The sequence below is a fragment of the Pteronotus mesoamericanus genome, unplaced genomic scaffold (assembly GCF_021234165.1).
Source record: "Pteronotus mesoamericanus isolate MK-2021 breed Mesoamerican mustached bat unplaced genomic scaffold, CSHL_Meso_final contig_169, whole genome shotgun sequence".
In the NCBI taxonomy this organism is placed as follows: domain Eukaryota; kingdom Metazoa; phylum Chordata; class Mammalia; order Chiroptera; family Mormoopidae; genus Pteronotus; species Pteronotus mesoamericanus.
In genome coordinates this window covers 28,941,291-28,969,008 of record NW_026555068.1, presented here as the reverse complement: position 1 = coordinate 28,969,008, position 27,718 = coordinate 28,941,291, and the positions used below count along the sequence as shown (strand labels likewise).

General features: G+C 65.5%; 1 protein-coding gene across 1 annotated transcript in view; it reads left to right on the top strand.

The window, feature by feature from the left end:
* Positions 1–2,438: 2,438 nt before the first annotated feature.
* Positions 2,439–27,718, top strand: part of MYOM2 (myomesin 2) — a 46,099-nt gene continuing 20,819 nt past the window's right edge. The window contains exons 1-16 of the mRNA XM_054566208.1: positions 2,439–2,498; positions 7,032–7,156; positions 8,401–8,595; positions 9,280–9,418; positions 9,570–9,733; positions 10,450–10,542; positions 14,711–14,799; positions 14,898–14,948; positions 15,616–15,780; positions 18,755–18,916; positions 19,712–19,853; positions 21,499–21,698; positions 22,289–22,342; positions 25,382–25,515; positions 26,519–26,702; positions 27,490–27,664. Coding sequence (XP_054422183.1) covers positions 7,050–7,156; positions 8,401–8,595; positions 9,280–9,418; positions 9,570–9,733; positions 10,450–10,542; positions 14,711–14,799; positions 14,898–14,948; positions 15,616–15,780; positions 18,755–18,916; positions 19,712–19,853; positions 21,499–21,698; positions 22,289–22,342; positions 25,382–25,515; positions 26,519–26,702; positions 27,490–27,664 — 2,054 coding nt within the window. The 5' untranslated portion in view covers positions 2,439–2,498; positions 7,032–7,049. The remainder of the gene's footprint in view (positions 2,499–7,031; positions 7,157–8,400; positions 8,596–9,279; positions 9,419–9,569; positions 9,734–10,449; positions 10,543–14,710; positions 14,800–14,897; positions 14,949–15,615; positions 15,781–18,754; positions 18,917–19,711; positions 19,854–21,498; positions 21,699–22,288; positions 22,343–25,381; positions 25,516–26,518; positions 26,703–27,489; positions 27,665–27,718) is intronic.

The window sequence follows — 27,718 nt, the reverse complement described above, 5'->3', positions numbered from 1 at the left end:
GAGGAGGACAGAGAGGCCTGTCCCAGGCCAGGGGCCCCCACAGCTTGGACAGGGTGTCGGCGGCAGGGATGGAGGGGGGCGGGCAGTGGGCACCGGGGGGAAGGAGGGTCGAGTCTCTGGGCCTGAGGGGGTGACCACGGATCGGGGGGGACCGGGGCAGAGGCCCGACCTCACGTTGGACTTGTGAGTGTGGGCTCTGCCTGGCATTCAGCCGCGGGGTGAGGCGGCTGGAGCGAAAGCCCAGCCCGGCCCGGGCGTCTGCCCCCGACAGCCCCGCACAGTGTGACGTCATCCGGGGCCTGGGGACAGCCAGGGAGCGGCGCTGAGCGGCTCTCACCGGGGCGGGGGCGGGGCTGCGGCGGCGTCTCCTCTCACGCCACGGGGCTGGCGGTGCCATCTTCGTTTTGAAAGTTTCCTTCCGTAGGAACAGTTTTTTCGTTTTATTTACTTATTTATTTTTGGATAGTGTTTTCTGGTTTACATTCTTTTCTTTTCTCTTCTTTAATCCTCACCCAAGACATGCTTATTGATTTTAGAGGGAGGAGAAGGAAGGGAGGGGAGAGACAGGAGCACGGACAGGAGCGAGGACCATCAGCTGGCTGCCTCTCGCCCGCACCCTGACCCGTCGACCCCGCAACCCAGGCCTGTGCCCTGCCCGGGCCGCGAACCTACGACCTGCCGGCGTCTGGGACGCCGCCGCAACCCGCTGAGCCGCACTGGCCAGGGCAGGCGCGCCTCCTTTCTGATGAGAAAGCCTCCTGCCGTCCGCGTCTTTGTTCCTTTGGACGCCACGTGGCTTCCTCCTCGTCTCGCTGCTGAGCTCCCCCCGGGTTGGCGGTTTCCAGCGATTCGGTTGCAGCGGGACGGTGCCGTTTCAGTTCCTGTGGCCTGAGTTCCGTGGCTGCCGAGCTCCTGCGTGTGTGTGGGTTCACAGGCCTCACTGGCCTGAGAGAACGCGGGGCAACTTCCACCTGCTGGGCCGCGTCCCGACGGCGCTGGGCCTGCCGGGGGCCGGCTCGGTCCCGGCTGCGCCTGCCGAGTGACGTGCCCGAGCCTCCCGGGGCCCCCGACCCCACGTCCTGGGGGACGGGCCTCCTGTGTCAGGGGACAGAGCGGTCCCCACACCTCACGAGGGTGAGGAGCTGGTGGCCTCTGGGTCCCCTCAGAGGACTCCCCTGCCCGAGAGGCAGATTGTGTTCTCAGGAGAAGCCAGGACCTGGCCTGGAAGACCCAGCCGCTGCTGGACAGCAGACCGGCATCGTCCTCGTCCCTTCCGCATCGTGGGCCTCAGGGAAGGGGGCGGGGCTCCCGTGGGCCGGACGCCGGCGAACGGAAGCCCCGCGTCAGCCGCGGTTTATTTCCTCCCACTCGGCATTTGTAGATTAACCGCCAGGCCCTCTGGGCAGCAGGGGAATTGATGGGACAAAAACCTGTCGCCCGGAGGAAGCACGCGGGGGACACTCAGAGGCGAACGCCGATGCCGTTTCCCTTATAACAGGCGTTTAGTGGCCTCCTTTGCCGCCACTTTGCGGGTCCCTGGCTGTGTTTCTGATAAAGGAGCGATAAGATGTTTTTAAGGCTCTGGGGAACTTCCTATAGATCACTTCCTCTAGTTTTTGCAACAAACTTAACCAGAGAGTTGTTATGGCACAGGTTCTACAGGTGAGGAAACAGCGCCCTCTGGAGGCGACCCGCTGCCTCCCGGTGGTGAGCTGCACAGCGTGGGAGCCCTCTGGGACCGGGGGCCGTCCCCGGGCCCCTCCTCTGGGCCACACGTGCCAGGGTCCAGCCCGCAGCCGTGCCAGCCCCGTGTTATTTATATCTGGACGTGTGCCGTGCAAAATGAGCGATGCCCCTCAGTCATCTGGGGGTTTAGATGCACCGAGGCCGCAACTATAAATAAGATGTCATTTGCCGGCGAGGCCCGGGTCCCCTTTGAGGCAGGCCCGCCGCGCTGAATTCACCCCAGGGCGGAGCCGGGCGAGGGCCTGAGTCGCTTTTGACGTTAGAAACAAACACAGGAGAACGCGCCGCAGAGCCCCCGCCCTTCCCCAGGCCTGCGGTCCCGCGCCCTCACGCAGCCGGCGGCCACGCGGCCCCGGGGCCCGGCTGCTGCAGGAGGCCGTCGGCACGTGTCCGCACGCGAGCCCGGGAGCGCGGGGCTCGCAGGGGCTGGCGGGGAGCCTGAGAACTTCTGTGGAAAAGCCCATGCGCGGGGGCCCCATCAGTGCCCGGGGCCGCTCACGGGCCCCCGCGGAGTAGCCGCCGTCCCCCGGGCAAAGAAAGAGCGCGTCGTGACTTCCACTCTGCGAAGCGGCTTTCCCGGCTGGAATAGGACCGGTTTCCTCCCAAGATAGGCTGTGATTTACGGCGTGCGTGTCCGTTTGGGCGAGAGCCACGGGTCTATATATAGCAGCCCCTTGGCCATAAATGGGACGGGACAGGCTCTGCCCAAGAGCTGGGCTCTGCCGCCCCTTCACTGCTGCCCTGTCCTCTCGGTGAGTGTCCGACTCCCCTTCGCCCAGCCGAGCCGGGGCGGGGGGCGGGGGCGGGGGGCGGCGTGCGGGGCGGCTGCCCCTGGGCTTCCCGCGCGCCCGGCTCTGGGTGCAGAGGGGCCGACCCGCACAGGGCAAGCCAGACCTGGCCTCTGCGTTTCCTCAGTCCCCATGGTCGGGGACGTTGCCGGGACGCTTTCCCGGCCCCCCTGGCCGCGCGGCGCGGGGACCCCGATGCTGGGCGCTCCCCTCCGCGCCCCGGCCCATGACTGGCGCCCGCCGCTTTCTGGGTCTCGCAAGGGCCGGGCCTGTGGCGAGAGTGCGGGCGAGCAGAGGTGGGACGTACCGTCGGGGCGTTTTCTTAAGAAAACGAGGACCTGGGGTCACGAGCCGCAGCCCTGGCCTGTGCAGTCGCGGGGACGGAGAGAGGACGACGCTGCTCGTCAGTGCCCGGGCCCCCCCAGAAGGGGGGGGTCCTCGTGGCTGTTTTCTGCTGACCCGGCAGCCGCCCGGCCAGGCCCCGGAGAGCCGGCCTCCCTGGCACTGCGGGGGCTCTGCCAGAAAGAGGCAGGGGTCCCCCTGCGCACTGGTGGGGGTGGGGAGGCTCCCGCCCCTCCCTCCCGGCCCCGTGCTCCTTCTCACTGAGCCGAGTCGGGCGCGTGGAGCAAAGGTGACCCCCAGGCCTTCGGGGAGCAAGCCTGGGCTGCCTCCGCAGCAATTGCCTGAAGCTGACGGTGATCGGGGGGCCCCTCGCTTCCGGGGCTGCTCCTCACAAAGACAAGGCGCCGCCGTGGGGGCAGCTTCAGGAAGGAACCAGAGGCATAGCTGTTGATCTCTCTTTAATGCCGTCAATTTGGGAGGCCAGCTGGTCGCTGGGACGCTCTCCACCCGGGAAGCCGGGCGCCACCTCGCTCCTTGATCTGGTTGATCTTGTTAAGCCCGAGCGCGGGCCAGGCCCTCGGGAGCCGGGCAGCTGGGGGCCGCGTGGAGCTCGGGGTCCGGCAGCCCCTGGGCTGCGACCGGCCCGGCTCTGACGGTGATTTGGGGGTGGGCCGGTGCGGGGGGCTGCCAGACATCAGGCACCAGGCCCCCGGACCGGCCACAGGGGACGATTCCTAAGACTTGCCTTGTGCTCCGTGTCTTTACTTCTGGTGCTGAGCTCCCCATGGGCACGCGCCCCAGCGAGCCCTGCCCTGGGAGCGGGGGCCTGGTTCCCGGGGGGGCGCTGTGGGGCCCGCCAGCCCTTTCTGTCCCCTAGAAGGGCTTTGATCCAGCGGCTGTGCTGACTGACGTTTTCAGCTGCACCGGCACCGGTTTCTTTGTTAAACAGGAGGGAATGCGTGGCGGTCGAAATGTTTCCGGGCATCGACAGCCTTACAGTCTTCTCAGCCCCATCCGAATAGTCTTCTCAGGGAGGGATTAGGCCTGGGCACGTCACAGACATACCGTGCCCGGAACATGAAGACAGGCTCACGTTGCACTTTGCTGCCGTAAAGCCCAACCGTGTCAGGAGTGGCCGGGGGCGGGGGTGGGGGCGGGGGGGGTGGCCAGCGCCAGCGTCCCAGGGAAACCGGCGACCTGGGCACGTTGTTTTCCTCATGGGCAAGGCCGAGATGCCATGAGCGCGACCACGCACGGTCGAGTTGTGTGAAACAGGTCACAATTGGCTGGAAAACACCCCCACACCCCGGAGTCCGCGCGCTTGGCCTGCCTCTGGCCCCGTCCCCGGGGTCTGAGCGAATCGGCGCCGCCGTGGAGCGTCGCCCCCGATGTTTTCAGGCAGGGCCAGGTCCCCTCAGCGGGGGAGCTGAGTCACCTGGCCGCGGCTGGACCCCAGCCTCCCGGGCCCTGGTTTGCGGGGACGCGCGCCCGGCGCCGTGGGCACGGGAGGCCTGCCGTCCGCGCTCTGCGGGGTGAGCGGGGGCGGACGCGGGTCGGAGAGACGCTCTCCCTGGGGGACCTGAGGGCTTCCGGCTGCTGCTTGGCCCCGCTGCTCCCCTTTCTTTCTGGCGTCGTCCGTGGCTCAGCGAGTTCGGTCCGTTCTCCCCGTGGTCCCTCCCGGCGGGCGGCCTAGTGACTCGAGGGCTGAGGTGCGCCGTGCCGGGTCCGCGGAGGCCGGGAGGGCGGGGCCTAGGAGTGGGTCCGGGCTGCCAGGTCCTGCCGCGGCGGCTGGATTGGGCGCGAGGTTGATCAAAGTGAGTGCCAGCCGGTGGCGTGGAGGACACTTTGGCGTGGGGACAAGGTTGCCGTCCCGGGGCGCTCAGAGGGCCCTCGTCTGGGGGTGCCGCAGTTCTGGGCCCCATGAGCCTGTAGAGCGACCCACGGGGGAGCAGAGTCCTCGAACGGCACGATGGGTGGTCAGGGAGCCGAGGACGGGAGGTGACTGGGGACGGGGTCGTGGGGGGCTCAGCCGCGGGGTCTGGAGGCAGCGTGCGGGCGCCCAGGGCGCCGGACAGGACCCGGGGCCCGGGCAGGGAGCGGGCCGCGGACCACCTCTCCGGGGGGCGCTGGGCCCCAGCGCAGGCCTGTCCCGATCGTGTTCCTCTCTGTCACCTCGGCCGGTTTTGGGCTCTTCCTTCTGCCAGGAAACACAAACAGATGTGACGGTTCCGTGAACCTGGTGGCAGGAGCCGACCCCGATGGTTGGGGGGCTGCACTTCCGCGGTGGGAGGGTCTCCCCCGACAGCACAGGTGCGATGGGTAAATCCCCGAGAGGAAACCGGCCCAAAGGGGCGAAACGCGTCCCCCCACACGGTCTGACTGCAGGTCCGTGAGCCTCGCCAGCGCCGTGGGCGGGTGCGACGTCCGCCCCCTGAAGAAACCTTGGGACCCCACTTCTGGGCCGGTGGGATCCCACAGCCTAAAGTGCCAGAGGCGCTTTTCCCGATCCTTGGAGGGTGAGCTCCAGGACCGCAGGGGCAGGTCGCCACAGCGACGGCAGCTGCCAAGCACGCGCACCTTCGCGGACGCCAGCGGGAGACAGAGGAGCAGTGCCGCCGCCAGGCCTGGTCCCGGGCCGTCGGACGTCCCACCCCGCGTGCCCGACCTTGACCTTGGCGCGGGGCGCCCCACTGCGGAGGCGGTTCTGCGCTCTATTTGTAATCAGCCTCGGGCCAGCAGCGTGCGGCCGCGCCCGGCCCCTCGGTGGGGGTGTGGTGCCGGGTGGGTGGGCTGGCTTTTCAGAGGAAGGGCTGAGATGGGTCGCCGTGGGGCAGGGCGAACGGTCCGGAGGCAGAGGCCGGACGGTCTCTTCTCGGGGGCAGCCCTTCCTCTGTGTCCTGGGGAGACCACCCCCTCTCCGGCCGCCCCCGCCCGGAGCACGGAGTCCGGACTGTCCCTGCCGGCCTGGCCGAGCGCCGAACCTCTGGCTCGGGGGCCTCGCGGCCCAGAGGAGGCTGGTTCTGAGGGCAGCTGGAGCCCGCAGTGCGTTTCGGGAGGTTTCCTAAGGCGCCCCTGGACGTCTGCACCCCAGGGAGTGGGAGGCAGGAGACCGTCCCTCCCAGGGCAGCGCCGGCCGCTGGTCTCCAGCCTGTGCTGCGGGTGGGTCGCGCCCCTCGGGCCCCAGACGTCCGGCTCTAGCTCAGGGCAGGTTATTTTAAGTCGAACACCAGCGGCAAGGCTGGAGCTCAGGTTTGGAGGAGTTCTTTTGCTTTTTATTTGAGACATTAACCATCACAGAGGTGCAGGGATGCAGTCTTTTTAGAGACAGCCAAACAACCTGGTAGGTGGGCGTTTGACTTATTTTGGGGGAATGAAGGCAAGAAGTGGCACATCACATCTGTGCACTATTTTCAACTCCCGGATCCCCTCCCAGACGGAGCCCAACTGCATCTTGTTTTGGGAGAATTTAACCAAAACATGCTCACTCCTCCCACCCCCCCTCACCGCCTGCCCCCAGCCTGTCCTGACCAAGCAGGGCTGCGGGTGGCGAGGGACGTGCGGCTTCGGAGGAAGGGCTGGAAGGCTTCCTGGGGATGGGTTCCTTTCCTCAAGCCCCCTTTTGGGCGCGGGCGACTGCCAGCTCCCAGGGCCGACGCGGGAGGGCGCTGCGCACAGTCGGTCATCCTAGAGGGGTTCCGGCTCACGCGTCCTCAAACCTCTGAGCCCCAGCCTCCGGCCTGTGCTCGTGGGGCGCCCCGCCTGCCGCCCCAGCTCCGCCTGTCCGCAGGGGCCCGCTGACCCCGTCCGGCGGCACACGCCCCTTCTCACGTCCCAGAACCCTGCGTATCTCTTTGCTCTCGAGTCCTAAGTGCGTGTTCGCGTCGCTAATCTGTGCTTGGATTATTTTTGTCCTGGGACACACGAGGCATTCTATAAATGTTCGTTGTGCTCACGATCCAATGGAACGCGGAGCCCGATCGTCTAATTGTAGGGAAGCAAATAAAAAATGGAGCCGGGCCCCGTGTGAGACCGGCCCGCCCTGCCCCGGGCCCTCGCCGAGGGGCGCTGAGCTCCCCATCGCGGCAGCGCACGGAGCCAGGCAGCGCCCGCAGGGCCGCGCCCCGGAGGGGCCTCAGCCCGCTCGTTCCTCTCCAGGCGCAGACGTGCCCCACGATGTCCCTCGTCGCTGTGCCCTTCTACCAAAAGAGACACAGACACTTCGACCAGTCGTATCGCAACACTCAGACCCGGTACCTTCTGAACGAATATGCGGCGAAAAAGTAAGTTGGAATTCACCGACGGGACCCACAGAGCTGCGACAATGGGCGTCCGGCGCTTACGGGCCCCTGAGACCTGGACAGGCCCGTTCGGGGGGTGCGGGATGGCAGTGCCCCTTGATGCCGTCTTCCTGGCCGGAGGGGGCTGCGGGTGCCCTGCTGGGTGGCACACTTTGAGGGGCGTGCTGCCGAGCGCCCTGCTGGACCCTGGGGGCCCCGGTGAATGGCCTCGGAGCCCCGGGTGCCGGCAGAGGGGGTGGGGACTTCTTAGTCAGTGCCCATCCACCTGAGTCTTCTTTGCACAACTGCCAGAGCTGGAGCTTAATTTAAGGAATTCAAGAAGTCACCAAAAAGCGAGGGGGATGGGAAGGGAAGGGAAAGATGTCATTGGGACAGAAACTATGGAATAAGAAAGGAAAGATCGGTGGAGGCTGATTCAATAACAACTTCGCTATGTTAGTGGGAAATGTAGCAAGAAGTGAACTGATTCTCCAAGTCCCGGGATTGGGGTCAAGCCACATCTCCTTCCGGGAGTGTCTCCTCGGGGACCTGCAGCTCAGGCCCGGGACAGCGTGTCCACAGCATTAGCGGCCGGTGAGCCAGTGGAGTGGAGGCGCGAAGATGCTGGTGCCCGTGCGGCGGGCATTTCTATATTTAGAAGTGCCCGGGTCCTCGAGTTGAGTTTCGTTGCCATCCTGGTAACAAAGCCAAACACCCGCAGCCCCTCCCGGCGGCCTCAGAAGCCTGGAATCCCTTCAGATATATATACACTCGTGGCCCCGGGCCAGCGCTGTGGGCAGCGCCAGCTGCCTCGGCGCGGGGGTTGGGGGCGGGGACCAGGGTGCAGGCGCTTGGTGTGCCAGCGCCCCCTGCGGACCGGCCTGCGCTAGGCGGCGCCGGGGTGCAGAGGGACGTGGGCTTTGTGTGCGCACCTATGTGTGGATGTGTGTGCGTGCACACTGTGTGCATGGGCGTGCGTCTGTGCACACGCGTGCACGTGTGCACTCACATGGGTTCATGTACACACGTGAGCCCGCATACGTGCGCCCTGTGTACATGGATGTGCACACAGGTGCACGTGCGGGTGTGTTGCACACATGCACACACGGGAGCCTGCACAGGCGTGTCCTGTGTGCACGGACGGATGTGCACGCCCGCGTGCATGTGACTGCGTGTCTGTTGCGAGGGCGGCCGTGGCGACACGTTCCCAAAGCTTCTAACGTGCCCCACGTTTGAACGCCCGGCAGGCGCACATCGACGCAGGCGTCCTCCCAGCGATCCCTCACGCAGGCGGCGTCCTCCCAGCGATCCCTGACGCAGGCGGCGTCCTCCCAGCGAGCGGCCGGCCAGGCCTCGCTGTCGGCGGGAGGCACCCTCTGCCGGCTCTGCGCCAAGCGGGTCAGCTCTGAGCAGGAGGAGCACGAGCTGGAGAACAGGGGCAGGTACGCGGTGGTCCCCGAAGGCCGCCTGGGGTCACGGTGTCCCGGCGCGTCCCGCCTGGGGTCAGGGGTCAGGGGTCACGGCGTCCCGGCGTACCCCATGGGGGCACAGGTCAGGAGGGGAGCGCAGGCGCCGGGCTGACTTGTTTTTTCACCTTTTTATTTTCCTAGAATGCAGACGTATTTCTGTCTGTTAGTTAAAAAGTCTGATTTCATCTTGGCTGCGCTCAGAAGGGGACGCCTGCCCGGCGACCGCGTGGCTGCTGTTGTGCCGACTGGGCCGCACGGAGCAGCTGCTGCTGCGCGTGCGCGGCGCGGGGCGCGAGCGAGGCGTCCCCTTCTGACCGAGCCCCGGGCCCGCTGGTCGCTGCCGCCCCCACGTGGAGGCACTTCTTGCACAAACACTAGGAGCAGACTACGCCCCCCCCCCCAGGTGTCCGCTCACCCCCCTCGTCCAAAGCGCAGTGTGGGTTCCCGAAGACTTTGATTGTCAAAGGAAGGGCGGAGCTCTCTAACAAAACTTGTCACTTACAAAGCGCGTCCCCGCCCTTCTCCACACCCGCTCGCGGGGCCTCAGCGCAGCTCCCGAGCACCCTCGGAAGGAAGACGCAGGCCAAGAGGGCGCCCGCCCCCAGTGACCGCGCCCTGTCCTGGGGTCGTGACAACAGTGTCCCTTCGTTCCTGCAGGTACCAGTCGCTGCTGGCTTCCTATGCGGAGACCAAGCGGCAGCGCTTCCTCGGGGAGCTGGCCGACCTGGAGGAGAACGTGCACCTGGTGCGCAGCCAGGCCCGGGAGGTGCTGGACAAGTACGCCATCCAGCAGATGGTAGGAGGCCTGGCGGCCCGGACCGGGGGCGGAGGGCCGGGTTGGGGCGTGTCCATCCGCACGACGTCCCGGTGGGCTCACGGCGGAGGCCCGCTTGCCCACGAAGCGCGGCCTCTCTGCCGCGCACGGACCGTCCGGCTTCCTGCGGCAGGTGGAGGACAAGCTGGCCTGGCGGAAGGAGCAGGACACCTTCGTGGAGCGGACGAGGAGGGCCCCCGAGATCCTGGTGCGGCTGCGCTCCCACACGGTCTGGGAGAGGATGCCTGTGAAGCTCTGCTTCACCGTGCAGGGCTACCCCACGCCGGTGGTGCAGTGGTGAGTCCTGGCCCCACGGGACCGCGCTGCCTCGCTTGTGGAGCCACCGGGCTCCCCTGGGGGGTGCAGTGGGCACGCGCATCCCACGGCCGAGCTTGGAACCACGTTTCTAAAACTCGTAGGAAGATAATAAAAAAAACCCCAAAACCTCGCAGCATCCGACGGGAACATGCCCCGGCCCTTGGCCACAGCGCGGGGGCACAGCCAGGTGGCCAGAGGACTTTGACTCTGAGTGACCTGCGTTCAGGGGCTGTTCTCAGCCCCACGGAGACTGTTCGCTGGGGACTGAACTGCAGGCCCTGGGGCCACGGCGTGTCCTCACCAAGCCCTGGGACAGTGCAGGGTCACGTCTCAGAGCCCCCGCGTGGTCCTGGGACACAGCCTGCCGTTCTGGGCGGGCGGGACGAGGCGGCCAGCGGCCCGCAGCCAGGACCAGGGCGGCCGGACCCGTGTGCTCCCGCTGCTGGGCCGGAGCAGCCGACCTCAGCTGTGTGTGCTTCCTGTGGGGGGCGGGCCCTGAGCGCGCTGTCCCGCGCGGGAGCCCTGGCGGTTGGGCCGCAGCCGGAGCTGCGCTCTCCTCACAGGCCGAGGACTGTGGGTGCTGGGGTCCCCTGCTGCCCCCTGCCTGTGACAGAGAGCAGTGCGGGGGTGGGGCAGTGGGGAGGCTGGGCCACAGTCCCCGCCTGCCCCACCCGAACCCACTTCTCCTCCTCCAGGTACAAGGACGGAAACCTGATCTGCCAGGCGGCGGATCCTGGCAAGTACAGGATCGAGAGCAAGTACGGTGTGCACACGCTAGAGATCAACAGGTGAGGGCTGCGTGCGTGCGCTGGGCACCCCCAGGTGAGGGCCATGTGTTGGCTGGGGATCAACAGGCGAGGGCCGTTGGCAGCGCCTGCATCAGCCATTCTGCCTCCCAAAGCTGAGGTTCCACTGAAAGTCAAGGTGGGGCCACGCCCTGGCATGGCGCCCGCCGCTGCCCCGTAACGTTGCTGGTCTGTCTGCGTTAATGTGGGTGGTGCCAGCTTCCCTTCACTGCCTTCGGGGTCAGGCCAGAGGCTCGCAGGTCCAGCCGCCGCTCTGGCCTGTTCTCGGCGCGGTGGGAACCGAGGGGTTGGGAGAGGGTGTGCCCCGCGCGGCGGCCCCTGCGCCTCGGACCAGGCCGAGGCTTCAGCTCAGACCCCTCAGAGAAACGTAACCTGATTTTTTTTTCTCATAAGCAACTGAAGAAACGTAGGAAGTACAGATAGTAAAAGAAGACAAAAACGGCCCACGTTGTGGGCGCTCAGGGTCGGCGTTGGGACGCATGTGCGGCTTGGCTTTTCCCTGACACGGGGCTCACGTGTGTGGACGTACCCAGACGTTGGTTTTTTATTTTTAAAAGTGAGATTCTTTTTTCTGTTGCTCTGTGTACAGTTTTTATTTTTTTTCTAAAAGAGTGTAGGTTATTCAACTTATCTTTATTTTACAAACACATTCCCATTCTCCAAAAATTGGCTACTTAATGCACGATAATTAAAACATACGTGCACACGGTGTAGGAAACAGTGGCTGGGGTGGGGGCCCCGACCTACCCTTGACCTGTGACCCTGGGTCACGGGCAGGAGCTCGTCGTGAACCGTCACCCTTTCATCTGAAAGCCGCGATCCAGGGTCAGGTGGTAAGGGCGTCGCCCCTCCGTCTGCAGGTGGAGTTACTGGGAGGACGAAGTGATGTACGTTTTTGTATCTCTCACAAACACGCCGTTGTTGTGTGTGTGGATGACGGCCAGTCCCTTCCAGGAAAAGACGAGGGGAGGCCAGTGTGAGCGACTCCGGAGGGCACTTGTCCGCGTGAGGTCTGGCGTAGGGTCAGCAGCGTGTGCGGCAGCGACTGCGTCCCCATCAGGCCCCGCTTGGCCCCTGGGGGAAGCCCAGCCTCCCGGCACCCGCTCGCCCACAGCCCCGGCCGCGTCCCCGCGGGCGCCGTTGCTCCTCAGCCGCGTCCCTCCTCCCGCCGCGTGACCTTGCCTCCCCTCAGCCCCCAGGTGCAGCCTCCCAGGGGCCTCGCTGGGTTTCCTGCTGGAACCTGGATCCCACCTGCGGGGTAATCAGGACAGGTGTGCGGAGGCGCCGATGGTGCTGGGCTGGGGTCCCAGGGGACCCCGAGGCTCTTCGGAGGCGCCGGCGCCCTGGCCTGGCGGCCGGACCGGCGCCGTCTGCGGAGAACCAGCGCCTGCCGGCCCTGGGGAGCCGGGGCCCAGGCCGAGACCCTGACTTGGGGTCTTGCGTCAGTCGTAGGTTGGGGGGCGAACCCCAAGCCTCAATCAGGGTGAGTTGTCCAGAGAATCAGCCGGCTCTGGCTGCTGCGGGCCGTGGGCGCGGGGCAGGAGGCTGGGCCACCGGTGGGGCCTGGGGCCACCTGGGGCACCCTGGGCGTGTGCAGGGACGTCCGCTTTCCCTCCGAGGTGAAGGGGGACCGCCCAGCAGGGAAGCGCAAGCTCCGCCTTAGGTTGTGAAGGGTTGGTGTGCCCAGGGGCGGGCAGAGGGCAGCCGGGGGTGGGGGTGGGGGGCCTGTGGGTCTGCCCCCGCCCAGGCGGCTCCCGGGAAGGCTGGCTCTGCACCCAGCCCAGGGCAGAGCCGAGTGGACCGGCCGGTGGGTCGGACACGGGGTGTGTGTGTGGCAGGAGCCGCCCAGACCCTGCCGTCCGGGGCCCCCGTGCGCTGGGTCAGGCGGCTGGGGGCCCAGCTCAGGTGTCTCCTCCCGCCCCGCGGACCCGGGGTCCCTGGCCCCTTGCTGCGTTTTTCAGCGTAGTTCTTTGCCGTTCAACGTCTGTGGTGTGTAGACACCTTCGCAGCCACGCTGCCCGGGAGGCAGTATTTGTCTCCGTTTTGGAGAGTGTTTTCCAAGCTGCCTGGGGCTGTCGGGGTGGGTGGGTCAGTGCCCGTCAGCTGGTGACGTGTCTCCAAGCTGCTGTTCAATACTCGCTTTACCAGGAGCGGCCATTTCTCTTCCTCGGGCTGGGAAGAAGCGGCCTGCGCGCTGGGGTGGGCCGTGGGCCGGGACGGGGTGCGGGCCGGAGCCCGGGCCCCCCGTCGAGCACGGGGGTTGGCACCGTCCGCCAGTATCCCAGGGACTCGGGCAGAGGGAGCCCCTCCACGACGCTCCTAGCTGTGCGGGACCACCCTGCGGGGCCGCCGCCGGGGAGCCCGGGAGCGGCCGCCTCAGCTGTCGGCGCCCACGTGCTGATCCCCGTCACCGGACCCGGCGGCTCCGGAGGGCGGAGTGTGCTGCTCGGGAATGAGCCTCTCCTCCTGTTACGGGGTGACGTGCGTCCCTAGGAATGTCCTCTGGCCCCGGCCGCCGCGTTCCTGAAGCGCTGAGAGCGGCGGGGGCTGCCGCAGGGCCGCGTGCACTTGGGCCGAGCTGCCCGCTGTCCTGCGCCCGCAGGCCTCTCGGGACCCGCGGGGGGCCTCACGCTTCTCCAGAGCGTCAGCGCGGCCGTGGCGTGTCCGCGGGGCGCTGCGGACGGTGTCCCCTGCGCGCTATCGGCCTCGTCCCGCCCCCCCCTTGCCGAAGGACGGCCGGCCTAGCCCTCTTCCTGAGCTTTATTTTTAGACTGTGATACTCAAATTCTAGCTTGAGTGAAATTTTAAGTCCAGCGTCAGCATCCAGCCCGAGGACACGGGGCCAGACTCCCCGGGAGAAAGTCAGAGACACGTGGATGAGCCTGCCACCGTTAAAAGGGACAGAATGTCGGAGGCTTGTCCTGTGGAGCTGGTCTGGGGCTCTTCGCAGGGAGACCCCGGCTGGGAGGGAGTCTGTAAACAAGGCTCTGCCTGCCCCAGGGACGGGAGGGGGGCCCGCGTCACTTGCCTGCGTGGAGTAAAGGCTCGTGGGGCCTGGGGCGGGGGGGAGAGTGCAGGCCGTACAGCGACGCCGTGAGGCACGAGGGCCCAGGTCCTGACCCCGTGTCGCCCTGGGCCAGGGTCCTCACAGGCCGCCCGCGTGCCCCGCTCAGTTGGCCCCAGGGCGCCTTCTGGCTGTCCGCCTCGCAGTGCGGGGCTGGCGTGTGGGCCTGGCGTGTGGGCCCTCCCCTCGTCCACGGAGGTGAGCTTGTCACACGTGTGCCCATCCCAATATACCCCACGCCATGTGAACAGTGACAAAGAGAAACACAGACAGAGTGAGCGAAAAGGGACCGTCCCCAGGAGTCCAGCTTCCCTGTCACACCCGTGGGGCCGGCTGGCCGCAGTCACGCGGCGGGTCTGCAGATTCGGGGGCCGTGGCCTGGTCTGCAAGGCCGGGCCCAGGTGCTAATTGGGAGCGGAGGCGCGGCTCTCCCGGCAGGCGGGCCCTTGTCCCAGCTGGTCCGCCCGCCGGGCCCAGGTGCTAATTGGAGAGCCGGCCGGTGCTGAAGTGTGAGGCCACTCAGCCTGATGTTAACAAGATCCAATTTGCGAGTCAAGTGAAAAGCCAGGGTGAAACCCTCCGGGAGGAGCTGTCCAGGGCCTTGGCTGGGCGGCGGCGGCCCTGCTGCCCAGCTCTGTCCCGCTGTCTGGGCCGTGGGCGAGTCCCCTCCAGCCAGGACAGCAACCCGCAGCGCCAGGCGAGGAGCCTGCGCGGTGCCGTTGGCGTGAGAAGGTGGGGGAGGAGGAGAGGGCTTTGGTCCAGGAGCTGGGCGGGCCTGTTTTAACGAACAGTGCGCAGGCCCCTCACAGCGATTGGCAGAGGTGGGCGTCTCCAGCGGCGTTGTTTCCTGCAGTTGCCAGGGCCGCCGAGGGAGGTGCAGGCCCACTCTGGGGGGCGGCGGTTGGCTGGGCGTGGAGTCGCGGCCGGGAAGAGGCCGGGCGTTGTTCTCAGGCACCTCTCTCCTGAACGATGTACCCGGGCGGTGTGGCTGCTTCCGAGGACGGCGGGCGTCCAAGTCCGGGCCATGGGCTTTGCCAGAGCAGCCCGCCTGCGGGTGCGGGATGTAGTCCGCGTTTTCTCTCCCAGGGCCGACTTTGACGACTCCGCAACCTACTCCGCGGTGGCCACGAACGTCCACGGCCAGGTGTCCACCAATGCGGCCGTGGTGGTGAGAAGTGAGTCCGTGCCCTGGGCGGGGCGGGGCGGGGGGGGGGGCTCGTGCCCGGCCCCGGCCCCGCCGCGCTCACAGCTGCGCTCGCCCGCCGCCCCGCAGGGTTCCGAGGGGAGGAGGAGCCGCTGCACTCCGTGGGACTCCCGATTGCACGTGAGTCGGCGGCTTCCCTTTTTGGGCCGGGACATACAGAGCGATGTAGCATATAATTAAAAAAGTTTCTCTACGGTCATTTTTTTTTAAAAAGTCCAGAGGGCTCTCCCTGGTTTTCCGTCTCCATGTCTGCTGACACTTGGTCCTGAGCGAGGCGGCGTTTAAAACTTTTCTTTCTCACCCGCCACCTTGGCGTGAGGGGGCGACGCTCCAACCGGCTGGGCCCCGCGGCCAGGCCGCCGAGGCGGCGCCTGAGACACGGGTGGCGCTTCCCGTTTGGAATTCGGGGACAAACGGGACTCTCCGTCCTTGACCGGAGTGCAGACGCCTGCTGCTGCGTTCTGTGCTCAGGGACCGTCTTCCTGGTCTCGGGGGGTCCCCTGCTCCTCTGGGAGGGCAGCCGCCTGCGCCGTACGGGTCGTACGGGCCGCGCCTGCCGCGCACGGACACACCCGCGCCGCCGCCTCCTGCTGTCGCTCGCTGGGGCGTCCCCTCCCTCCCCGAGCCCCTCCCCCGGCCCACGGGCCCCGGGTCACCGACGCTCCCCCGTCTCCCCGGTGACCCGCAGTGGCCGTGGGAGGCAGGCCCAGCGTCCCTCTCGGTCCTGGGGGGCCTTGGGCCCGACGGCCGGGGGGCCGGCCTCTGACCGCCCGCTCTCTCCGCCCAGTGCCCTTATCGTCCGTCGTCCCCTACACGCACTTCGACGTCCAGTTTTTGGAGAAATTCGGGGTCACCTTCCGAAGAGAAGGCGAGACGGTCACGCTCAAGTGCACGCTGCTGGTGTCACCGGACCTGAAAAGGGTGCAGCCCCGGGCCGAGTGGTACCGGGACGGTGAGTGCAGGGTCGGCGCCCGGCCCCAAGGGCCAGGGGCTTGGCTGCCTCCGGGCAGTTCGTGTGAATTCGGCTCCTTTCTTTCCGCTGGGGGAGGGGCAGGTGGCAAAGCCAGGAGAGGACAGGCAGCCTGCCCATCGCCTTGACCTTCACCCCGGGAGCCTGGGGAGGTCACCGGGGGTGAAAGGAAAGTGTCACCAGCGATTTCCGTGGCTCCACAGAGGGGGCCTCCATGTGACACGTTTGTCAGAGCGTGTCACGGGCGAGGCTGTGTCCTGAGTGTGGCAACTCCATTGGCTCAGGGACCGTGAGGGTGGGGCCGCCAGCGCCCACTACAGGTGGGAGCGGAGAGGACGTCTGCTCAGGCTCCTCCCCGGGAAGGGGCGGTGCCGGGGCTCGACCCCCGCTGTCCGGCTCAGGTTCAAGCTCCTCACCACGGGCCAGCACAGGTCGTCCTGTGTGCCAGTCGCGCGAGGAAACCTGTCCTCTTGCCAGGCCCTGCCTCCCGAGGCAGCTGGTTTTCTGTGGGTGGGATCCAGGCGGTGCAAATGTTACAAAGTAACACATGCCGTTCCTGCTGCTGAGACGTTTGTGCTCTCGGCGGGGAAAAGATGGAACGTTTCAGGGCAACTCTGTTCAAAGTGTAAGGAATGCCCGGAACTGGCTGTGGTCCTTGGCCAGGTGCAGGCGCTGCTGGGCGCGCCGCTGGGGTCAGCCAGGGGCACGGTCAGCCAGGGGCACAGTCAGCCAGGGGCACGGTCAGCCAGGGGCACAGTCGGGGAGAGAAGGAGAGGCTGCGGGGGCGAGGCGGCGGTCGCTGCGGGCAGGGAGCGTTCTGCGTGCTCAGCACAGGCAGGAAACCCGACCACGCCCGGCACAGAGGCCGCGCGGTTCAGAGAAACGTGGCCAAGAGCAGCGGCCGCTCGGGAGGGGACGGTGGTGGCTGGCAGGGGCACCGAGACCCACGGCCGTCTCCAGGGAGAGGGTACAGTAGTCCTCCCTCGCCTGCTCGGTCTCTTTCTAAAGTTTCACTGGAGCGCGGTCCAAAAATAGTAAATGGAAAATTCCAGAAATAAACAATTCCTAAGTTTTAAGTTGCTCGCCGTGCTGACCAGCGCCCTGCTCCATCCTGCCCGGGGCGTGACCGGTCCCTTTGCCCGCCTGTGAGTCACCGAGCGGCCGTCTCGGCGCTCAGAGCAGCTGTCACGGCTCGTGCCCACGGCTCCCAGTTGTCCGGAGTGACGGCCCCGGAGCCCGGCAGCCGGGGTGCTGTTGAGTCTGACGTGCCGGCGGGAGGCCCGGGCGCTTTTGCTTCCAGGGAGGAGGCGGGTGCGGGGCAAGGTGTGTTTGAGAGAGAGAGAGAGAGAGAGAGACCACGTTCAGGTAATTTCTATCTCAGCAGATGGTTACAATTCTGTTCTGAGCTATTGTGAATCTCTTACGGTGCCTAATTTATTGATATAAGTTAAACTTTCATAGCTGTGTGAGGAGAGAATCAAAAAACCCAGAGCTTACTTACGAAACATTGCGTGTGAGTCCTCGTGTGGCTAAACGTCAGTCACCCTCAGCACCTTCTCCGTTTGATGCAACAAACCCATCAGTACGTTTTTTTCCCTGCTGTTCAAAACAGTTTTGGAACTTGCCGATTCTGATGCCTTTTAGTGCTTCTCCTGTTCTTTCCACCCCACTCCTTCCACATCGGAAAAATGTTTCCCTTTGAGGCCTTTTGTCATCTGGGGAAACAAGCAAACTCACGCAGGGTGAGGTCGGGTGAACGGGGGAGGCTGGGGCCTGGGGTCCTGCTGTTTTTGGCGAAAAGCCGCTGAGCACGCGCCGCGCGGTGGGCTGGTGCTCGCAAACCGCCCGTCGTGGAGCGGGCCAGCGCGCCGAGCCTTCCAAAGGCATGCGCTGAGGCCGGACGCAGCCTCTCACCCCATCGCCAGCGGGCGCCCTGGGATAGGTGGGCTCTCGTCAGCGGGGGGCCCTGCACTACAGGGGGCCCGCCCCCCAGGAGCTAATTCTGGGTTTTTGGGCCCCGCCTCGTATATGCATAGGAAAAACATCGTGTATGGGATTCAGTGCTTTCCAGTTTCAGAAATCCTCGGGGGTCCTGGAGTGTGTCCCCGCGGGGGAGGGCTGGCGGCAGGTGACCCCCGCTGCCCTGTACTCTCCAGGGGGCAGGAAGGGAGGGACAGGGAAGCTTACACCTGAATGTAGGATCCAACATCTACCTGAAGTTCTGAGCCCCTGAGTTACCCCTTCTGCAGACAAAGGACATTGAGTTCAATGTGTTTGCCCCCCCCAAAGCGCCATCAATTTCAGAGCGTCCAGGGACCAGGCAGTGCCTGCGATGTTGGGGACGCGGCCGCGTGACCAGCCTCGGGGAGCAGGAGCGGAGCGCGCGGGCCGGTGCCTGTCCAAACACACTGTGCGGCGCGCGCGGGGGTGCGGCCATGTGGCCCCCCACACCCGTAGCCCCGACGGGGAGCCCGTGCGCTCGCTCCGGTGGGAGACGCCAGGGCCGCTCGCCGTGGCTGGTTCTGCACGTTCAACGCGAGGAGGCTATGCTGGCCCTTTCCCGCCCAGAGGCGCGGGCCCGGCGGCTGGAGGCCCCCGGCCGAGCTGGTGGACGTGCTGCGGGGGCGCTGGGGGCTGCGGTGAGCTCAGGTCACCCGAAGGCCACACACTCGTTGGGAGCAGGGTGTTGTAAGAAAGGGTTGTACGCTGGTTTTATACGTAACGCCGTGGTCCCTGGGAGACCAGGCTGCACGTGACTCGCTCTCCTGCATCGACCTCGGCCGGTGGGGCAGCTGCGCCTTCCTCTGCGGAGCTTCACACATCGTGGCCTCTGTGGGAACCCGCTGTCGGACTCGAGTGGAGCTGGCCTGTGCCCGCACGGTGTGCACACCGGTCCCTAGCGCGTCCCCGAGTGCGCCCCCGACGGCTCCCAAGCCTGCCTCCTGCTCTCTTCCAGACGTGCTGGTGAAGGAGTCCAAGTGGGCGAAGATGTTCTTCGGGGAGGGCCAGGCCTCCCTGTCCTTCAGCCACCTGAACAAGGACGACGAGGGGCTCTACACGCTGCGGATCGTGTCCAGAGGGGGCGTCAGCGAGCACAGCGCCTTCCTGTTCGTCAGAGGTTCGCTGGGTGCGGGGCCGCAGGGCTCCGGGGTGGGGCTGGGCCCGGAGGAGGACCCCGCCGGCCGGACAGGGGAGGCCGGCGCGGGGGTGGGGGCGCGTGTAACGGTCCTCATTACTTTGTGAGCAAAGCGTTTGGCTCCACGTTGAGAAATCCCTAGCTTTTCATGGGCTGAGGAGATGGGAAGGCGAAGCCGTGCTCAGAGTGGGTCTGAGCCGAGGTCCTGGGTCGAAACGGGTTTGAGACGCGGTAACGCAGTGTCCGGGTACTGGCCACACCTGCCGCCGAGATTGAACTTTCAAAACAAAGCCTCACTGCACTGCGGCCGCCTACCAGCGGCGACGTGATCGCGCGGAGGATGGACCCGGACGTGTGCTGACAATGCGCCGGAAAAACAGTTCAAAGTCCTCAAATTCTCGGACAACTCTGAAACAGAAAAGCATCCGAGGTCCATTCCCCAGGTGCCGAAGAGGCCACGCGGTTACGATCGTGCGTTCCGCGCGTTCTTGACGTGGCGTGTGACCGCCTGCCGTCAAGAGCCCGCGAACTGCGGTTTTGGCTCCACTTATGAAAATGCGTGGAGTCGAGCGTGTTGCAGAGGACAGGAGGTTTTGAGTTTTAAAAAAAAGCATGCGTGTTCACATTTCTTGTCATTAGTCCGTCACAGAGAAAGGACAGTCACGTCATCGGACGTGAGGCTCAGGCAGGGTCCCGTCGGGCGGCGGGGGTCTGAGTGGGAGCCAGGGGCCTCCGCTCCGGCGCCTCTAACCCGGGCGTCTGCCCCGCCCCCGGCAGACGCGGACCCGCTGGTCACGGGGGCCCCTGGTGCGCCCATGGACGTGCAGTGCCAGGACGCCAACCGCGATTACGTCATCGTCACTTGGAAGCCGCCCAACACGACCATGGAGAGCCCCGTCATCGGCTATTTCATCGACCGGTGAGTGTCCGCCGGTGCTGGCGCGGCTGCGCCGCGGGAGTTGTCGCCGATGGCGCAGCTGGGTGTTTCTCTAGACCCAGGGTCACCACCCCCCCTTAATGGGCTCCAGGTGCTCGGCACTTGGTTATTAGTGCCGCGACCGTCGGAAGACGTCACCAAACAGGCAGGGCCCCGGGAGCCCCGCCCCGTCCCCCTGGGTGTCTGCCCGGGCCCCCCTCTGGAGGACGAGAGGCTGGACGGGCGGACGCGGCTGGAACGCAGGCGCCCAGCTCTTGTCTGTTAAGTGAGGCTTCCGTGTGGTTTCCGCGTGGAAAGCGTGGGCACAGCAGCGGAGCTGTTCGGTGACATGCAACCGACACGCAGGTCGCGTCGCAGCCCAGGGCGGGGCGTCTTCACGTCCGGCCTCTGCGAGGGGCCGCAGCCGGGCGGGCGCCGGCGGGGCCGGGACTCCCGGTCCTAGCCTGCCGGTCCCTGACAGAAGTGACGGCCCCAGGGAGTGAGTGCAGGAGCGAGACAGCAGGGCCCAGGCTTCTGGGTCTAAGTGGACGGTTCTGGGGGGGAATGTAGCATTTTACGTGTATAAAGTCGCGGAATAAGACGGGTATTTGAAAAAAATACCAATCAGTTGTGTTTTTTTTGTTGTTTTTTTAGCATTCTGGTGATTAAGTTCTTTTTACCCCCCAAAAGCTCCTCTTTCAGCGGAAACAGTCGCGTCTGCACAGCATTTCGATCGGCCCGTGTCAGACCTGCAGGGAGCGCGGGGTCGTTTGGGGTTTAGCTTGAATTAAAAACACAAAAAGCAAATGCTGTTTCTTGTTCCCCTGCGACCTTTGATAATGTTTCCAACTGTCTGGCGCACACGGTCCCCCCGCCTTCTCAGTGCCTCCCCCCCCGCCTCAGAAAGACAGAGACCCAGGGCCCAGGCGGAGGCAGGTTAGCACGTGTGGCCCGAGACTTTCCTTGGACATTCTGGGTAATTAGGAGAAAAGAGAGCTGGTTCTTTTTAAAACGAACCGGAATGTCTCTGCAAGGGTGATTTGCTCTGTCTGCTCTCCTGTCCTGGGAATGCGACGTGACGTCTGGTATCGGAGGGTCTCAGCCTCTGAATTGGAGGTGAACCTTCGGGACATTCCCACGTTCCCGGTCAGGACCTAATGGTTTCAAAAGACTTCCAAATCGCACGTGGGAAGCACCTTAGAAAGAGGCGTTACACCTTTCCTGGCGTAGATGGCCCACCGGCACCTCCGGGACCCACCCCGGGCGCGGGCCTGGGTTTGGACTTGGAGCCGAGGGCGGCCCCCCTTCCCGCCGGGCAGCCGCCGGCCGGGCCGCTGCGGGGCCCCGAGGTTTTGCGATGAGAGTTGTTCGAGAGCTGGTTTCCGGAATGTGTCTGCCGTCCGGAGTCGACGTGAGCCTGTGCATTATACAGGCTCAGGAATCCGCGTTGTGTTTCCTCAGTAGCTGCCTCTTAGCGTGTTCGTACACGGCTCGTGTAAATCGGTGTTTTGGTGGCGCTGGTTCTACCGGTGTGAGGCCGTCTCCTGCTGCGGTCGTTAGACATTACGTTTGCGTAACCGTGCTCCCGCTCGTGGGCACCGCCGGACTTATAACGGCTCTTGTCCTCGGCGCCCGCTTTTGCCTGAAGGTGCGAAGTGGGAACCAGCAACTGGGTGCAGTGCAACGACTCTCCTGTGAAAATCTGCAAGTACCCGGTGACCGGGCTGTTCGAGGGCCGGTCCTACGTGTTCCGCGTGCGCGCCGTCAACAACGCGGGCGTCAGCCGGCCGTCCCGCACCTCGGAGGCCGTGGCCGCGCTCGACCCGCTGGACCTCAGGAGGCTGCAAGGTAGGTCGGGGGATGGCACGCTCCAGCTGCGGCCGGGACACGGGGCCCCGTCCCGGGGCGTGCGCCGCCTTCGTGACCCCCGGCAGCACCCGAGCCTCGAGGGCACCTCGGGGCGGGCGGGGCGGCGAGTCTCAGGGCCCCCATCAGCGCCCCTTGAGGAGCGGGCAGGCCAGGCCGAGACTCGCACCTTCCTGCTGCTCCTCCCTGAAATCCAGTTAAATTGGTGCAGAATCAAGACTTTTCTTAGTCTGTCGATGATATAATTTCAACACACAACGAGAATGAGAGGACACTGAAACCGAGCCGCTCTGTGTGGGAATTTTAATTTCACATAACGCAGGCTCCTGAGCGGGGCTGGACCGTAAGTCAGGTCTTCAGTGGCCTCCTCTTTTCCTCACCTGCGTGGTCTCTTGCTGAGAGGCGCTGAGTACCACGCAGACCATTTCCAGAGCGTCAGCGCCAGGGACGTCAGGGTAGCGGGCGCGTGGGGACCGCCGCTGCCGAGGCGGGCGGACCCCCGCGCCTGGGGGAGGCGCCTCCCGAAGGAGGCCGTCGGGAGTCGCAGGCAGCGTCGCCCTCTCTCTCTGCAGCGGTCCACCTGGAGGGAGAGAAGGAGATCGTGATCTACGAGGAGGACCTCGAAGGTGAGCCGCCCTCCTGCCCCGGGTGCGCGGGTTGCCGAGGGAGGCGGGACAAGCAGCGCCCTTACGGGGAAAGGTCGGGGCGTCGGTCAGGCCGCAAGCAGAGGGCCCGTAGACGTTAAAGAAAAAGAAGCAAGACAGAGGAGGGCGTGCGGATGAGAATGAAGGTGTGGTCGAGCCGTGGGTGCGACGGTCGTCCTGGGGGCTCACGGACGCTTCCCGTGCGGACGGGAGAGGCCGCCCCGCGGTGACTGGCTGGTGTCAGGCTGCCCTCTCGCACTTTCCGTTCCTGGAAGAGGGTTTGGTACTCGCTCAAGCGAGGCGGTTATTTCTAAGAGCTGGAATGGACCGCGTCCTCCCGTCCGGGAGCGCCCTGTCGGGTTGTGTGAGTGCTTCCTAACACTCCGGCCCGGGGGTCCCGCAAGAGCGACTCAGGAAGGAGGGGAGCCCAGCGCGCGTAGTCGGAGACCCAAAGACTTGTATGGCACGTAGCGGTCACTTAGGACGCCGAGCGAAAATTTAAAATAAGACTTAATCAGCTTGGAGACACCACCTGAGGGACTGTGCTCTGGGCTCCTCCTCCAAGTTTATCAGTCCCCCCCCCCGCCCCCCGCCCACGTGTCTCCCACGGAGCCGCGCACGCAGGACACGCGCACTGGTGGGCTTTCCCGTGTGCCCCGCAAAGACACCCAAAATGGTACGTTCTGCCTCTGTAAAGGTTCTTCTCTAGTGTCTCAGGGAGCAGACCTCATTCCCCTAGAAACGCCCTTTAGGGCTCTGGTTAATCCCAGGAGAACTCAGAAACCAGGGTGACGCCCGATAGAAACGTGTCGGAGGAAAAGCCTTTGAGAGCAGTGGACGCGGATGACGTAAGGAACCGGTGGCAGCGCAGATCCCAACGGGTGACAGTGGCTCCCGGTGGCCTCGGAAGGGCAGCAGCTGACCCGCGCCAGCAGCAGGAGGAAGGGGGTTCTCGACACGGTGGAGGAAAAGCTCTCTTTTCACCCCAGTAGCGGGCCGGGGTGCGTGGGCAGAGGGGACCCCCCGAGGGGGCGGGGGGGGGGCGGGACTCTGGAAGCAGCCACCTGGAACGGGAAGGTGTCCGTTGTGCCCAAACGCGGCTTTTTTGGATGAAATCTGCGGTGTGAAAGGTCATTGGCGGGGAAACAGCGTAACGGGACCTCGTCACCTGCCTGACGAGGTCACAAAACAAGCCATTTCCGGGGCGAAAGCTGTCTCTTCGTGCATAGACACAGATGTGCGAGCAGCCAGCTGTCCTTTAAATCCCGAGCAAAGCAATGGCACAGTTCGGAGGCAGGTCTCCCAGCTGAGGACGCGGGCGTTTGGTCTGCAGATGCAGCGAGCTCACGACCAGCTGCCGCCGGTCGCAGGGACCCCTTCCACGTGCTGCCTCGCTCTTTCCTCTGGGCAGGTGGGCTTTCCAGCCCCTGGGCCCGGCCCTCGCTGAGTTGGCTGCTGTGGCGAACAGGCTGTATTTTGTTCGCCTCTGGGAAGGGTTCTGAGGCGTGGCCGTTCACGGAGGCCGATACGCTCTGATGGACTGGAGTCCCTTTGACGGGGCGGCGGCCGCGGGGAGTGCGCCAGCTCAGCTCCCTGGAGCGAGGCTTGGCGAGCAGCGCCGGGGCGTGTCCGTGGTCTAGAGCAAGCCAGGCACGGCGTGAGAGTTCCCGCGGGCAGATGGGGCTTTGGGAAGCTCCTCCGTTTGCTCGCATGGAGTGAGGAGTCCTCGTTGTTAGGAAAGCCTTCCTGGGCCCCGCAGGGCTTTGAGCCCCGCCATTCCTGGGTTCCAAAGCGCACGGTTCGGAAGTGCCTCCCCTTCCACGCGTCTGGCATTCGGCTCAGCGGCCCTGTCTTCACGTTTTAGCTGGAAAACAGTGTTTTAATGGAAAAAAAAAGCATTACTTTCGTTGGTTAGACAATGGCTTCTCTGCTGTTTCAGGGTTTTGCTAATGTCCCCATCCCGTTGACCTTGGGTAGCGTCTGCCCTCAGACGGTGCAGCGGCCGTCAGCACTCTCGCCGTCGGCCGCGTTCCCGGTCACCCTCGCGCCGCCCTGCTGGGAGTGGACGCCCTGTCCTCCTCGTGCGACGGGCTCTGGCAGGGCTGGGGGCACAGCGCTGTCCTGGCCGCCGCCCGCTCCCCTTCTGACCGCGGGCCACCCGTCCGTTCCCGCGGCTCGCGCTGCGGCGTCGCCCAGGCTGAGGCCGACGGCCCGCGTGGCTCCTGCGTCTCCCCGGCGACAGGAGCAGGGTCCCCCTCCTTGCCGTGCCCGGGCCCCGAGGCTTGGTCGCCGCCCTGCACGCAGTAGGCCTCCCGCTCGGCCTGTGCCACACGGGCTGCCCTCGGAGCCCACGTGGCCGCGTCCAGCGTCTCCCGCGGCTGCGTCCGGCATGGTCTGGCCCCTCGGAAGTGAACCCTGATTCCGTTGGGAAGTCCGGCGAGGGCTGCTCTCGGGGAGGCGGCCGACCCGCCCTGTCCGGCCGTCGCCCTGACGCCTGGCGGGACGTGAGAACAGCCTGGCGCCCGGAGAGGAGCAGCCGACGTGTGACCGCGACCGCTGTGTCCCTGCGGCCGGCGAGGCCTGGGCGCGCGGTCCCCGCGGGCTGCCGCCCACGCGGGCAGAGTCGCAGCGCTGCGGGGGGAGGTCCGGCGGGCCAGGGACGGGGTGCGTGGGGGCGGACGTGTGGTGCCGGCTCTGAGGACGGCGGGCGGAGAGGCCGGGGCGGCCCTCAGCAGCGCAGGCCACGCCGCAGGGTGTGCGGGCGGCGCCGCCTCCTGACGAATTCCTGGGGCGTCCGGGGCTGCACGTGGGGTCGGAGGCTCTGCGTCTCCCGGCTCGTCCTCCGCCCGCTTCCAGCCGGAGCCGGGCCCGCGCCCGGTCTGGGCCGAGCTGGGAAGCGGCTCGTATTGGGTGCAGGGGGCCGGCGATCTCCAGCGGGACCCCGCTGCCCCTGGACCAGCTGCCCTGGCCCCCGGGGTGAGTGGGCGGGGCCACGAGCAAGTGGGCGTTCCCTCCCCGCAGGCCCAGGCGAGACGCAGATCCCGGGGCCGCCCACCAACGTGCATGTCTCCGAGCTGAGCAGGACCTACGCCGTCCTCAGCTGGGACCCCCCTGTCCCGCGCGGGAAGGATCCGCTGTCCTACTTCATCGAGAAGGTACTGTGTCACATCCCCTGTGCCCCCGCCGCGCCCCGCCCCGCCCCGCCCCGCCCCGCCCCGCCGCGCCGCACCGCACCCCACACAGGTGCCACTTAGTTTACGGGAAGGAGGCTGCAGGCGCTGGCTGTGCTATGAACGACCAGACAAGTTCATGGCGGCGTCCGGGGGTGTCCTGGCTCTGGCCCTGCCGCCCCCCATCCCCCAACGCCGCACCCCCTGTGAGCAAGCCCGTGTCCGGTCTCCAGGCTCCGAGTCCCCACCACGTGGAGGGCACCGCGCTGACCCTGCGCACTGAAGCGCTGCGGGCTCTGGGACGTGGGGGACGGGTTGACGCACGAGGCGGCGCCGCCTGGCGTGTGGCCCCGTGGGGTCCCCGGGCCGGCCCTGCACCCGCCCCTGCGGCCCGTGCGTGGGCAGCCAGCGCTAGGGCCACAGTTGGGCTCCCAGCCTCGCTTGGCATCGAGGAGCTTGGTGGTGGGTCCCTTGCAGTGTCTCTCCTGCCCCCTCCCTTTCCTCTCTCCTCCAGGTGCATGTAAGGCTACGTTTTTAGATGCGTAACTGTTGCAATGTGTCTTACTAGTCATTTGGATCACTGTTGCATTGTTATCACTATTGTAGCTGCAAAATAGTAACAGTGTTAAACCCAAATGTGAACAGTTGAGTTATGATGGCATTTTATGAATATTTTCCTAAATTATCTTTACAGTTCACCACATTGCACTCTAATGACCACCTACATGTACTCATTCCTTTAAGCGTTCTAGGGTTTAATTATGCCCTTTCGAGGGAAAATTTTATGGGTAAGCATTTTCAACTGTAAATAACTTTTCTCCAAATCGGCGTCCCTTTCCGTGAGGGCTGACGAGGATTCACGGCGGCAGGGTACACGGAGGGAGGGCGGGCGGCGCCCCGGGGCGCGATCCGATCGGCGGGCCGGGGTGCCGCCCGCTGGCCCGCGGCGGGGGGAGCCGCTCGCCCCACGTCCCGCCTCTCCCCGCAGTCCGTGGTCGGCAGTGGCAGCTGGCAGCGGGTCAACACCCAGCTGGCCGTGCGGTCCCCGCGCTACGCTGTCTTCGACTTGGCCGAGGGGAAGTCGTACGTGTTCCGAGTTCTGTCTGCCAATAAGCACGGCCTGAGTGACCCGTCGGAGATCACCTCCCCTGTTCAGGCTCAGGACTCCATCGGTGAGCGGGCGCGGCGAGGGGCTGGGGCTGGGGCTGGGGCTCACGCAGGGCAGGCTCCGTACGCGGTGCCCCAGGGTCACCCCTACTTTACGTCGATAAAGACATTCATGGTGCAGAGCCGTTAGAGTTCAGGGTGCCTTAATGTTTCGTTTTATGAGAGGCGAAGATCCATCTGCCCAGCTTTGGTCGGTTTTCAGAATTTCTCCCAAGTTTCATCTCCTTCTTATTGAAATTGATCCACCTATGAGAGAGATATCTGGACAAGGGTCACTTTAAAACACGCCAGCCCTGAATGCGCTAGAGCTTGTTACCTGCATGGCTGAGGCTCCCTCGCTGAGGGTGTCAAAGGCTAGGTGAGAAAATCTGTGGTCAAATCAGGATTTTAATTGGAATCCTTTATGGAGTCTGACAGATCTGATGCAAACGCGACTTATTTTCTCACAATCGGCAGTTTTCTGTTCCAGAGTAGTTACCACCCCCTTAGCCAAAGCAGGCGTGTCCCTGGAAGCTCTTTCTAGTGGTCCCGGTGGCGCTGTGGGGGTTCTGCGGTTGTCTGTCCTTCTGCCTGCAGTCCAGGGGCCTCGGGAGGACAGAGGGGCTGGCCAGCTCCCCCGGACCCTCTGGTGGCTCGTCCACTCTTGTTTCCCTGTTGCCTCCTCCTCGTCCAAGCTTCACCTCAAGGCCCAAACCTAGGCGGCCCGTCCCGTGGATAAAGGGGCTTGAAGGCCTTCGCGTGTCTTCGAGCTCTCGCGTCGCTGACCGTGTGCACTTGTGCCTCCCCGCACAGTCGCGCCGTCGGCGCCGGGCCGCGTGCTCGCGTCGCGGAACACGAAGACGTCGGTGGTGGTGGAATGGGACAGGCCGAAGCAGGAGGAGGACCTGCTCGGCTACTACGTGGAGTGCTGCGCGGCCGGCTCCAACCTCTGGGAGCCTTGCAACCACAAGCCCATCGGCTACAACAGGTGCGGCCCGCCGCCCGCCCTCCGTGGGGGACGCACATCCCAGGGGTTTGCAAA